The sequence below is a fragment of the Oryx dammah genome, unplaced genomic scaffold, assembly GCF_014754425.2.
Source record: "Oryx dammah isolate SB20612 unplaced genomic scaffold, SCBI_Odam_1.1 HiC_scaffold_10, whole genome shotgun sequence".
NCBI lineage: Eukaryota > Metazoa > Chordata > Mammalia > Artiodactyla > Bovidae > Oryx > Oryx dammah.
Window position 1 is genome coordinate 5,511,522 of NW_024070194.1, and position 12,843 is coordinate 5,524,364.

Consider the following 12,843-nt stretch of genomic DNA (forward strand, 5'->3'; position numbering starts at 1 on the left):
CCTGTGCTGTGCTATGCTTAGTCGCTCAGTCCTGTCCAACTCTTTGCAACCCCATGGGCTGTAGCCTGCCAGGCTCCTCTGTCCATGGGGATTCTCCAGGTAAGAATACTGGAGTGGGTCAGCATGCCCTCCTCCAGGGGATCTTCCCAACCCAGGGATTGAACCCAGGTCTCCCACATTGCAGGTGGATTCTAAACCAGATCTAAGGCAAGGAAAATTAACTTATAGAGGACTAAAGGTGATAAGGCAGTATTAAATATCATCAGTAGACAAGTGGAAATTAGTGAAAGTAACGATAACGTAGTAAGCTGACTACTAACCTTTAGCTAACCTTAGTGAAACCATATTTACTATCCTATAAGCCTGAGATCCAACCAGTCCATTCTAAAGGAGATCAGCCCTGGGTGTTCTTTGGAAGGAATGATGCTAAAGCTGAAACTCCAGTACTTTGGCCATCTCATGCGAAGAGTTGACTCATTGGAAAAGACTCCGATGCTGGGAGGAATTGGGGGCAGGAGGAAGAGGGGACGACAGAGGATGAGATGGCTGGATGGCATCACCAACTCGATGGACGTGAGTTTGAGTGAATTCTGGGAGATGGTGATGGACAGGGAGGCCTGGCGTGCTGCGATTCATGGGGTCGCAAAGAGTTGGACACAACTGAGCAACTGAACTGAACTGAACTGAAGCCTCCCCACCCACATCTTGACTTTAACACTTACTGAAGAGTGAGGCCGCTCCTTCTTCCTTCTTAAACACTTCAATGAACTCACGTGAGTCCAACTGTTATTACACTGATTCACACACTCTAAATTGAGGCTAATTACCTTTCAATAAGTTGCCACAGGAAACAAAAGAGGGAAATGTAAGTGAGGTAGAAGGGAATGCCCTCTGACGACTTTAGATGTGACTAACGTTAAACCTTAAAGTGAGAAATCTCTTCTGGCTGTAAAATTCAGTGATTCTATGAATTAAGTGTCAATTATTCGCCTCAGTGGAGTGACAGAACAGCCTAGCAGTAGGCCTTAGAGTTAACAGTGTGAATGTTTATTTCCAAACCTAACCTAAACCCGTGCTGCATCAGGAAAGAATTTCTCAATATACTAAACCAGATCTACAAGGCAAAGAAAGCTTATAAAGCACATACAACTGTGTGCATATATATTTGATGCTCAGTCGTGCCCACCTCTGTGCAACCCCATGGCCTGTAACCCGCCAGGCTCCTCTGTCCATGGAATTTCCCAGGCAAGAATACTAGAGTGGGTTGCTATTTCCTACTCCAGGGGATCTTCCCAATCCAGGGATTGAACCCATGTCTCTGGCATCTGCTGCACTGACAGGCAGATTCTTTATCACTGTGCCAACTGGGAAGCCTGTCATGTAGAAATATATACATAAAATTAACTTATAAAGCAGTAGTGATAAGACACAGATATCAGCAGCAGGCTACTGGAAACTAGAAATAAAGTAACCACAATATAATAAACTGATGAGAGCCTTGGATGTGCCCTGGTTTCAGAAGTAGAAAGGGCTCTTAAGCATATAGTGGGACTTCCATGTGACTTTTAGGAGGTCATCACCACTCTCTGAGCCCCCGGTATACTTATCTGTAAAATAGAACCATAACACCCTCACGGCAGTTGGCAGAGAAGATGAAATGAGCTCGGGTGTAAACCACATCTCGTGTGCTTAGGAGCACTTGGGAGGCACTCAAAAAATGGTACTGTTACTGCTTTAAGTATAGGATTGCCATTAAGCACTTACCTAATGAGACCACGGCAACGCTCTCTGGCAAGAAATGTAATCTGTATCGGATCAGTAAATGCACCAATATGATGCAGATAGCTGTGGGAAAAAATAAGACACTGTTAAAACAACCGAACTTTGAATGGAAACACCAAGCCCAAGGCAGCAGTTATTTCTGGGAGGCCGCCAGGGAGATGACAACTGGCAGCGACACAGGAAACTTCAGCTGTATTTTCAATTTCTTATTTCTGAATCTGGAGGTAGTTCATTACATTTTACATTATTTCTTTACACGCTTGAACTAGCTGCTGCTTTCCAGTAGTTGAAACAGCAACAGACACCTATCTTTCTTCTGAGTGATTAAATCTCATACAACCATTTAAAATTATTCAAATTTCCCTTATTCTGAGAAATGATCCTCAACAGTGAGGAAGAAGTCAATGAACTCAATCAGTTTTACGCAAAGACAGCTACAACAGAATATATATTGACAGCAAGTATTTTGCAGCCTTGTGATCTATTCTCTTTCAACACAGAAGGAAGCCAGGGGGTTTTACAAACAGGACAAAGTTAATCCCAATCTGGTGATAAGAACATAGAGACCTAGAGATGGGGTGCCTGCTTCCCAGCTGGGTACTGGGGCTTCCACCAGTTAAGGGCTCCCCATGAGCCAGGGGCGGCCCTGAGCACTTCCCAAGTGCTCTCTCAGCTGACCATCAACACACCCTCTGAATGAGCTGGCATCACCTCTGCCTCCTTTGATTAAAGATAAGAAAGCTGAGGCCGAGAGAGTTCACACCACCATCGGCCCAAGCTCGATTCCAACCCTGTCCCCGTAATCCTTGGCACCCACCACCCACTCCTGGAGGCCTTCATCCTCAACCAGGAAAATGCGAATAATGTCTGACTTTCCTCACACGGGTGTTGTCATGAAAGAAAAGATCCAAAAAGATGTAAAACTGTTTGAAAGGAGTACGTATTTCGGACCAAAAAAAGCACACTTTCACATAAATAACTCCTGAATGTAATTTCAAGGCCCAAGTGTTACTGTGCATGTCTTTCTTCTTTTACTAGGCACCTGGGTGGTATGCCATCTCATCAGAGTGTTATAGTATTAAAAATAAACGAGTGCCTTTTTTTGTAAAAGGAAATGTTCAAACAATCTGCATGACTGTGAACAGGCCAGACTCAGAGCCCACGCTGGCAAATTAGACTATCTTTAGTCCCACCAAAAAGCACCAGGTGGCCAGAGAAAGGAAACAGCTGTAAATATGGAAATTGGGTCCTCCTTTCATTCTGTGCTTTAAACTATCAATCTGTGGTGTGATTTCATTATAAATATTTAGCCTAGTTAGAAAAGTCCTCCATTAAATACTAAGAGCAAGACAAAAGTTCCAATGCATAAGCTCAACATGGAACCAGTGAGAATGCCTATTGTATAAAAATGTAGACACACGAGCACATAAGTAGACAGAAATATATACATCTAAGGAGTTGAATCAGTTGCTGCTCTTTCTTTGCACCAATCTGGATGACAAAATTTAAAAGCTTCTCCTTGTAAATCAGATAACTATCTGAAGCTAAAGAGGAAAAGAGGGACTCCCTTGGTGGTCCAATGATGGCGACTCTGCACACGCAATGCAGGGGGCTGGGTTCCATCCCTGGTCGGGAACTGAGGTCCTGCAGCACGCAGCAACTAAGACCTGGTGCAGCACCCCCACCCCAAAACAAGAGCAAAAGAAAAGCTGTCTATCAGCAGAGAGAGCTGCATGTAAGGACGAGCAATGCCACAGAATGGTCTTCAGAGATAAAAAGGAGATCTGCAAAGACAACCCACAGAATGACAGAAAATATTTGTTGGTCATATGTCTGATAAGGGTCTAGTGTCCACAGTATATAAAGAAGAACAAAAAGACAACACACTTTTTTTAAATGGGCAAAAGATATTTTAGACATTTCTCTAAAGAAGATATGCAAATGGTCAATAAGCACATGAAAAGGTACTCATCTTCGTTAATCATTAGAAAAATGCAAATCAAAACCACAATGAGACACAACTTCACAGCCTTTAGGATGGTAACAAGGATGGACAGCAACCGGAGCCCCCAGCTACGGCGGGAAAGTTCGGCAGTTTCCAAGAAAGCTCCTCACAGAGTAACCACTTAACCCAGCAATCCCATTCCTAAATACATATATCCAAAAGAAATGAGTTTTTATGTGCCCACATAAGAACTTGGACAAAAGTGTTCACAGCAGCACTATTCACAATAGCCAAAAGGTGGAAACAACCCAAATGCCCATCAGCTGATGAATGGATAAACACGTGGACGATTATTCAGTCATAGAAAGGAAGGGGATTCTGACACACGCCACAACACGGATGAACCCTGAAGACATTGTTACGTGAAAGAAGCCAGACATAAAAGGCCACACACTGTATGGTCCCATTTGTATGAAATACCCTCAGCAGGCAAATTCCTAGAGACAGCAGAACAGTGTTTACCAGAGCCTGCAGGGAGGCAGAATGGGGAGTGGCTGCTTTTAACTGGAACTGGGTTTCCTTCAGGGGTGATGAAAATGTTCTAGAACTAGATCATGGTGACGGTTGCCCAGATTCAAATTACATTACTGTGAATGTAATAAATGCCACTAAATTATATACTTCAAAATGGTAAATTTGATGTCTATTTTACTACACACAGATTTTTGTCTTAAAAAAAAACAAGAAAAGTTATATGCAAAAACCACTAACATGGAAAGATCTCCAAGCCATTCTGTGAGAAGAAAAGCCGAGCTATAGGACCCCTCTTACATTAAAACAAACTCCGGACAGTATGTGCCTATCGCTGCCTATGTGCTTATGAATGTACGTATGTATACATACACATCTGAGCACACATTTTCAAGTACACTTGAGGAAATACAGAGCAAGGAGGGACAAAACCTTCTGTGTGATATGGATGGTATGAGCACCACAAATTCATGTATTTCAAATTTTTCATGCCTGAAGTTTTAATTATGGAAAATATATTGAAACAGAAGACATGTCAATTTTAACAACTCCATTAAATTTTATGGCCCATAAAATGTGTCAAATGATGCTAATAGTTAACTCTAGTGTAAATCAGTAACAGTGACTCACCACTGTCACTGTGGAGTCAAAGATCAGCAAAGGATAAGTGTAGGTCAACTGATCTTAAGTCAAAATTAGAATTTTGGCATCCTTTGCACAATCTCATTTGACTTGACTACAATGGTAAACAAAAGTGGTAAATCTGTTCCAGGTTAGGAACTCCTGAAGTCTAGAATAACTGATGGACTATTTCCCTCAATTCACTAGTCTATGTATTAAGTGATCTGGCAAGTTATCTATTAATAGACATTTTTTTTCCTTATCAGATTTACATTGTGTGGACATATAATCAGGAATAAATATACAAGATACGTAATAATTTGTTGATATACAAGAGAGGGAAAACCTCCCTTCAAATTTACATAGAAAGCATTCCATTCCGCTAACACATGCTAATCTACCCATGCGAAGTGAAGATATCAAATCATCAAGTGATTAGGGGAAACAGAAACCACCTGACCAATGTCAGGCTTATGATGGGTCTGTAGAGAAGACAATCCAAGAGAAATACGCATCTTTTTGGCCTCAAAGATGTACAAACACTGGGCAGCATTTTATCTGGATTAAAAAGCACATCATAAAAACCTGCTTTGTGATCGCTGGCACAAGCTAATCCGAGATGCTCCACACCCTGAAAGTTACTTTGAAAATCTTATTTCTCACCCTCCAGTGAAAAAGGTGATCACAAAACAGAAGCTTTTTTCCCAAGGCTTGCCTTTTATATCCCCTAACATATCATGCTGACAACAGTGTAAACAGACTAACAATACTCCTTCAGGATTTAGGATTTGGTACTAAAGACTTCTTGGTCAAGAAAACAACTGCTTTTCTTCTTAGTATTCAAGTACTATAACAAAAGAGGGGAAAAAGAAAACAAGAGTCCTTGATTGTTGAAGTAATCCCTGAGAAGCAGAATTACATTGACAGAGTAAAAAATTACTTGGGCATATCCAATCTAAATGGACATTGTACACTTGTGGTTTGTGTACTTTTTTGGAAAAAAGCTTTTTTAAAACTATATGGGAATTCCCTGGCAATCCAGTGGAGAAGACTCTGCAGTGATGCCAAGGGCTTGGGTTTGATCCTTGGTCAGGAATTAAGATCCCACAAACCACGCTGCATGGCAAAAAAGAAAAGTTTTTAAAAACCTATAAAAGACAAGGATGAGTTCTGAGATTTTATATAAAATTACTTAGTAAAATTACTTAATTAACAGTCTAAATATAAATGTGAAAGAAGTTACACTTTTCTGCGAAAAAATAAACCAAAAACAATCCTAATAGCCATCAGAGAAATACTCTGCACTCTTATATTTTTTGTACCTTCCGTTCTTCTGAAAAGATCTAACTAGAAATATGACTCAATATAATTAAAGAGGAGCATAAAATGTAAACGTGCCAACTTCATTTTACAAACAAGTTTGGAGAATCCTATTCAAAGTTATTTCTTTCTTAGCTGATCCAAAGTGGTTGTGCAGTTTTAACTGGATTTTCTGGTCTAAGACACTTGTCTACTGTCTATAGTGTCTGCAAGGCAGCTCAGAAATTGCCTTTTATCTAAACTTCCTGACCGATGTCTGGCAACCGGAATATGAGCCTCTAGTCTCCCCTAAAACAGATCTGTCAATTAATTTAAACTCTATGGGCCTAAATTTCTTCACCTGTGAAATAAGGAGGTTGAATAAAATGAGACCTTAAGTTTGAGAGAGTGAATCTCTTTAAGGAAAAATATCCCGTAAGTAAACAGCGGCACAGAAAAGGCAATGGCACCCCACTCCAGTACTCTTGCCTGGAAAATCCCATGGACGGAGAAGCCTGGTGGACTACAGTCCATGGGGTCTCGAAGAGTCGGACACGACTGATCGATTTCACTTTCACTTTCCTGCACTGGAGAAGGAAATGGCAACCCATTCCAGTGTTCTTGCCTGGAGGATCCCAGGGGCGGGGGAGCCTGGTGGGCTGCCGTCTATGGGGTCACACAGAGTCGGACACGACTGAAGCGACTTAGCAGCAGCAGCAGCAAACAGCGGCACAGGCGGTACACAGACATGGCAAAAGCCTTGACCACAGTTAGCAGGAAGAACAGAGGTTAAAGAAAATAGTGTGTGAACACAAGGGGTCTGGTCTTTCACTCACAGCAAAACTCTTAACTAAGTGAACGCTGACATGGAAGCTGAATGGACACAAGAGACAAAATGCAGCTCTGGTCAGAAAGTCAGATGCTCTGCCGTGGTGACCCCCGACCCCCAGCCACAGCGTCACACGGACACACACAGACTCATGAGCAGAATCTGAAATACGCTGAACTAGAAGATGTTCAAGGCTCTTTCCAGATCAAGAATTCTTTAAGTCTTTGTTTCAAAGGACATCTATGATAAAGACGTTCTTCAGAATGACTAAGCTCAATGATTTTATAAAGAAAGAGGACTATGAGATGAAACAGTTATGGCATCATGAACTGATCAGTGACCCTCCGTGTATGAACTGAAAGTCAAATGAGAGGCAGACTTGACAAAGTCAACAGTAGCTGACCCAGGGCTGACCATACAGACAGCGCACACAGACGCTCAAAATGCCAGGGGATGGTGTTTCCGCGAACATTCGCCAAGGACCTGCATTCACCTAGGACGAGGAGGCTGAAGAAAATGGTCATGCCGCTCGACTGCTCCTCCTGCTGAGCTTGCTCCCCTGTCTGCACCGGGAGGATGGGCTTGGCAGGGGTCGGGAGCACCAGTTTCGTAGTGACCACCAGGGTGGTGTGAAGGGTGACATTGAAACCTTCATGAGTTGTGTTGGGGAACCTGTTGGAGAACATAAAAAGCAGCAGAATTAGACAAAGGAAAGAGGGCCCTGAGTTATCAACACATACACAAACCAGAAAGAGAACTCTGGCCTAGAGCTCTACGGCATTCACAAGGCTTGCAACCAAGAGGCAAGCCTTGGAGAGAAACTGGTGAGGAAGATTCCTGCCTGCTGCTGCACGAGGGTACGGGTGGCCTCAGGTGCACTGAACACAACCACTTAGAGGTCAGGGACAAGGGGGAGTCGGGACCAGTGTAGAACCAAACGCTGCCTTAATGGGGGATTTAAGGACTAAGCACAGCACAAAGGGAGGCAAACTAGAGTCTCATCACATCCCAAGTTCCAACATCATTTACTAAGCACCTTTACTTCTCCAGTTTATTCTTTTCCTTAGATCGAATGTGCAAGAAGCCACTTATTTTACCCAATTGTTGATTAAGTCTGAATGCCCTACCCTACTTTACAAGAACCTCAGTTCAATGGCCCAAAAGTAATCCCCTCTGTAACACCCCCCAGTCCACCCACCACTGTGTTCCTCACAGCTATCTCCTCACATTGTGTTGGGATTGTAAACTAGCGTGATAATGACATAATAACCATTGCAGCTGTGATTGTAACAACTGATGTTTTTTGAGTACAGCCTCATTTTGGGGACCAGGTAACATACAAAACTGCATTTAACAGGCATTAACAAGCCTGAGGTGGACACTGCTACTTTCTTTTTTACCTGTGAATAACAGGCTCAGAGACCCTTTTGTTATGCCTGCTGGCTTAACTTGACCAATATCTCAGTAAGTCAGTGGCAGAATCAAGCCAAATTTGATCCAAACTTGAAATCACTGAGCCATACCACCTCTTTTCCTTTGTGCTGCTGAGGCCCAGTTTAGTGTCAGCCAAGATGCTCAGTAAGTAAGCTAACTAAATGAAATGACCGCTAGGTTAAAAGACATATAGAAAAGTTGTCAGGCGAGGGAGTCAAATTTCAACTGTTGGCATGGTTCCTTGTTAATTTTTATACACTCCTTCCACAAAGATGGGCTTCTATAACATGCAACAGACTGTGCCAGCCAGGTATGCAGAAAAGACTAAAAGAGTGGTCCTTCCCCAGAGGCAAATGAAGGACGGAAGACACTTCACTCCTTTTATCTTACACAGCCAGCTCCCTTGCTCTCTACACTCCAGCCTTCCTTTTTTTCTGTCCTTAGTGTCAAAAGGCACTAAGCTCTTTCTTGCACCCGTCTTCCCTCTCCTATTCCTCCTTTTGGCCACTAAGGCTTCATCCGGCACGTCACCTGTTCCTGAGAAGCCTCCTCCACCCCAGTACCATCCCGCTTCCTTCAGAGCACTGAAATCATCTTGTCTATTTATGGTCTTCTCTTTCCACTAGAACGAAAGCTCCTTGAGAGGGGCTCCTGGTCGGTCTCCCTCTCTACCATGTGACCAGGGCCTGATCGACAGTAGATGGCCACCAGTTTAATGAATAAATGGATTTCATTGAAGGAAACAATAAAACATGGTCGTTACAACGGAGGAGGGGACTGGCTACGTAAGGGGGAGGGGGGACTTTCTGGAGGCGGCGGAGCGCTGCGTAATCAGCAGATGACCGAAAAATGGCAAAGTGAAATCTGGGCTGCGGTTTCCGCAAGGCAGCTTCCGAGATCTACGACGAACGGCCGGCCGATACCTAGCCAGAGGGTCCAACCTCAAGGGGGCTGCGCGGCCCAGGCCCGCCCCTCCCCCTGCCCGCAGGCGCCAGCACGGTCAGTCCCGGCCAACCAGCGCGAGGAGCTCCGCCTTCTGGGGCCGGAGGGCGGCCTGAAGGGCTCGCTGTCACCCGACCGGGCCCAGCCCTGCCGCCTCAGCCGCCCAAGAAAAAGCCCACTCACTCCTCTTCCGCCATCTTCTCCCCAATCCCGCGGAGCCTTCGAGACCACCGAGCGAGGGGCTAGCAGGGCCCGCTTTTGCTTCCGGCTTCCGGTGGAGGCGCGGGCGGGCCGACCGGCAGCGGGGCGGAGTCTCGGCTGCGCGAAGCCGGCATTTCTGTCCCTTCGTCTCTATGGCCGGAGGGTGGGACGATGCGCGTGGGAGGACCCCGGGGAACTTTCAGGACGTGTGGCCGCACTTCTTTTGGCCCTTCTGGCCCTGCGAAGTTCCGGCTGTTCCCTTCCACAGGGTTGGGACGTTTTGGGGAAACTCCTGTGAGGTGACTGTGACTCATCCTGAAAGCGCGCGCTTTCCTCCCAGTGTCCAGGAATTGACCATAGTTAAAGTGGGACGGAAGCTTCTAGAGTAAGCTGAGCAGAGGGACCCCACGGGTATACCCCCGTCTCAGTTTTCCCCAGCCCGAAAGAGGACTAGCCACTTGGGTTTTGCAGAATTGTGCAGTATTCTATCTGTAAACATATATTGAGTTCTGACTGTATTCCTGTCTTTAAAATAGAGGATGATGATCTTAAGAATGAATCCTTCATCCATTCGTTCCTTGTCTCAACAAATAATCAGACGCCTATACGTGGTTCCAGGTGGCTCAGTGATAAAGAATCCACCTGCCAATGCAGGAAACACAAGAGACACCGGTTTGATCACTGGGTGGGGTATATCACCTGGAGGAGGAAAGGGCAATATTCTTGCCTGGAGAATCCCATGGACAGAGGAGGCTGGTGAGCTACAGCCCATGAGGGTCGCGAAGGGTCAGACAGGACTGAGCATGCAGGCACATGGTTAGTGTCTCGGTCTGTGTGGGTTGGAAAAGAATTTCCGGACACCAGGCAGAATGAAAGGAGAATAAAGTTTATTTCCAAGGCCCCCCTTGTTTTTGTTTTTGTTTTGTTTTTTCTGTTCTTTTGTCCTTGGGAAACCACAGTTAGCGGTGATCTGTGGGGTTGGGGAAACAGGAAAGAACAAAGTGAAGTTGGAGGGGTAGGAAGGCCCCCACCTGGAGAGCTGGTACCTTCTTGTGAGGCCTTTGGCTTTGGTGCCAGCTCTGCGGCTACTTCCCTTCCTGGTGGAAACCATCGTAGCTCAGCAGCTGTGATAGCTGTTTAAACCCTTTTTCTGACTCTGCTATTCTTCCTTAAGCTTTTCCCACAGCGGAGGAACTAAACACACACAACAGAGGCCCCAGTGAACCTTTTAAACTTCAGTCACTCCCCTGCTTAAAAGGTACCCTGGCTTCCCGTCTCAATCAGAGGGGAAAAAAAAGGTGGAGAAGCTCCAGGACTCAACCCTGCCCCCTCTGCCTTGTGAGGTCAATTCCCTCCCTCCTACTCACATTTTCCACTGTGCGCGCAGTGACTTCCTTGGGGGCACCTGAAACACACCAGGATCACTTCTGCCTCTGCACTGGCCAAGCCCTTGGTCAAGAATCCTCAGCCCTGGCACTTCCCTGGTGGCCCAGTGGCCAAGACTACGCTCTCACTGCGGGCGGCTGGGGTTCCAGCCCTGGTAAGAGAACTGCATCCCACTTGCTGCAACTGAGACCTGGTGCAGCCAAATAAAACCATTTAAAAAAGAATACTCAGCTCCTAGGTTGCTCCTTGACACCCACCTTTCCCACTTTCTGTTTACCGTTTTCTTGTCCAATATGCCTTCCCTGACCAACCTGTCTAAAATCCAAGTGCTCTTCCCTTCTCGGCGTTCTTTTCCTCCATAACCCTGAACATATTATATGTTTTGCTTATATGTTCATTTATTGTTCTTCTCTCCATGAGAGCATAAACTTCTGAATGCCAAAGTTTTGTTCTCTTTTAAGTACCTAGAATAGTACCTGGCATAAAGTAGCTACTAGAGAGAAAAATGACCTTGAGACTTCCCTGATGCTCCAGGGGTTATGACTCTGCACTTCCAATGCAGGGGGCGAGAGTTTGATCCCTGCTCAGGGAACTAAGATCCCGCATGTATTCGCGTAGCCAAAAGTAATTTAATTTAATTTAAAAATGAACAAATAATCCGTTTTGAGTTTATTTTTGGGTATGGCGTTAAAGAGTGTTCTAATTTCATTCTCAGAATAGGAGAAAATATTTGCAAATGAAGCAACCAACCAGGGATTAATCTCCAAAATATACAAATGGCTTATGCAGCTTAATATTAAAAAAAAAAGCAAAACACATAACCAAATCAAAAAATGGGCAGAAGTTCTAAAGGAGACGTTGTTGTTCAGTCTATTTGTCATGGCTGACTCTGCAACCCAATGGACTGCAGCACACCAGGCTTCCCTGTCCTTCACCATCTCCCAGAGTTTGTTCAAACTCATGTCCATTAAGTCAGTGATGCTATCCAACCATTTCATCCTCTGTCGCCCCCTTTTCCTGCTTCAGTCTTTCCCAGCATACGGGTCTTTTCCAAAGAGTCGGTTCTTCGCATCAGGTGGCCAAAGCATTGGAGCTTCAGCTTCATCATTAGTCCTTCTAATAAATATTTAGGACATAAAGATGGCCAAAAGAAAACATAAGGATGACCAAAAAGTGCGGTTCAACATCATTAAAGATTCAGTTCAGTTGCTCAGTCCTGTCCGACTCTTTGTGACCCCATGAATTGCAGCACACCAGGCCTCCCTGTCCATCACCAACTCCTGGAGTTTACCCAAACTCATGTCCATTGAGTCGGTGATGCCATCCAGCCATCTCATCCTCTGTCGTCCCCTTCTCCTCCTGCCCCCAATCTCTCCCAGCATCAGGGTCTTTTCCAATGAGTCAGCTCTTCACATGAGGTGGCCAAAGTATTGGCGTTTCAGCTTCAGCATCAGTCCTTCCAATGAACAACCAGGACTGATCTCCTTTAGAATGGACTGGTTGGATCTCCTTGCAGTCCAGGGGACTCTCGAGAGTCTTCTCCAACACCACAGTTCAAAAGCATCAATTCTTCTGCGCTCAGCTTTCTTCACAGTCCAACTCTCACATCCATACATGACCACTGGAAAAACCATAGCCTTGACTAGACAGACCTTAGTCGGCAAAGTAATGTCTCTGCTTTTCAATATGCTATCTAGGTTGGTGATAACTTTTCTTCCAAGGAGTAAGCATCTTTTAATTTCATGGCTACAGTCACCATCTGCAGTGATTTTGGAGCCCCCCCAAAATAAAGTCTGACACTGTTTCCACTGTTTCCCCATCTATTTGCCATGAAGTGATGGGACCGGATGCCATGATCTTCGTTTTCTGAATG

General features: G+C 44.8%; 1 protein-coding gene across 1 annotated transcript in view; it reads right to left on the bottom strand.

The window, feature by feature from the left end:
* Positions 1-9,877, bottom strand: part of SLC9A8 (solute carrier family 9 member A8) — a 74,921-nt gene extending 65,044 nt beyond the window's left edge. Inside the window, exons 1-3 of the mRNA XM_040248171.1 lie at positions 9,567-9,877; positions 7,501-7,679; positions 1,765-1,845 (exon numbers count right to left, since the gene is read on the bottom strand). Of these exons, the coding sequence (XP_040104105.1) occupies positions 1,765-1,845; positions 7,501-7,679; positions 9,567-9,580 (274 nt within the window). The 5' untranslated portion in view covers positions 9,581-9,877. The remainder of the gene's footprint in view (positions 1-1,764; positions 1,846-7,500; positions 7,680-9,566) is intronic.
* Between the last annotated feature and the right edge of the window lie 2,966 nt (positions 9,878-12,843).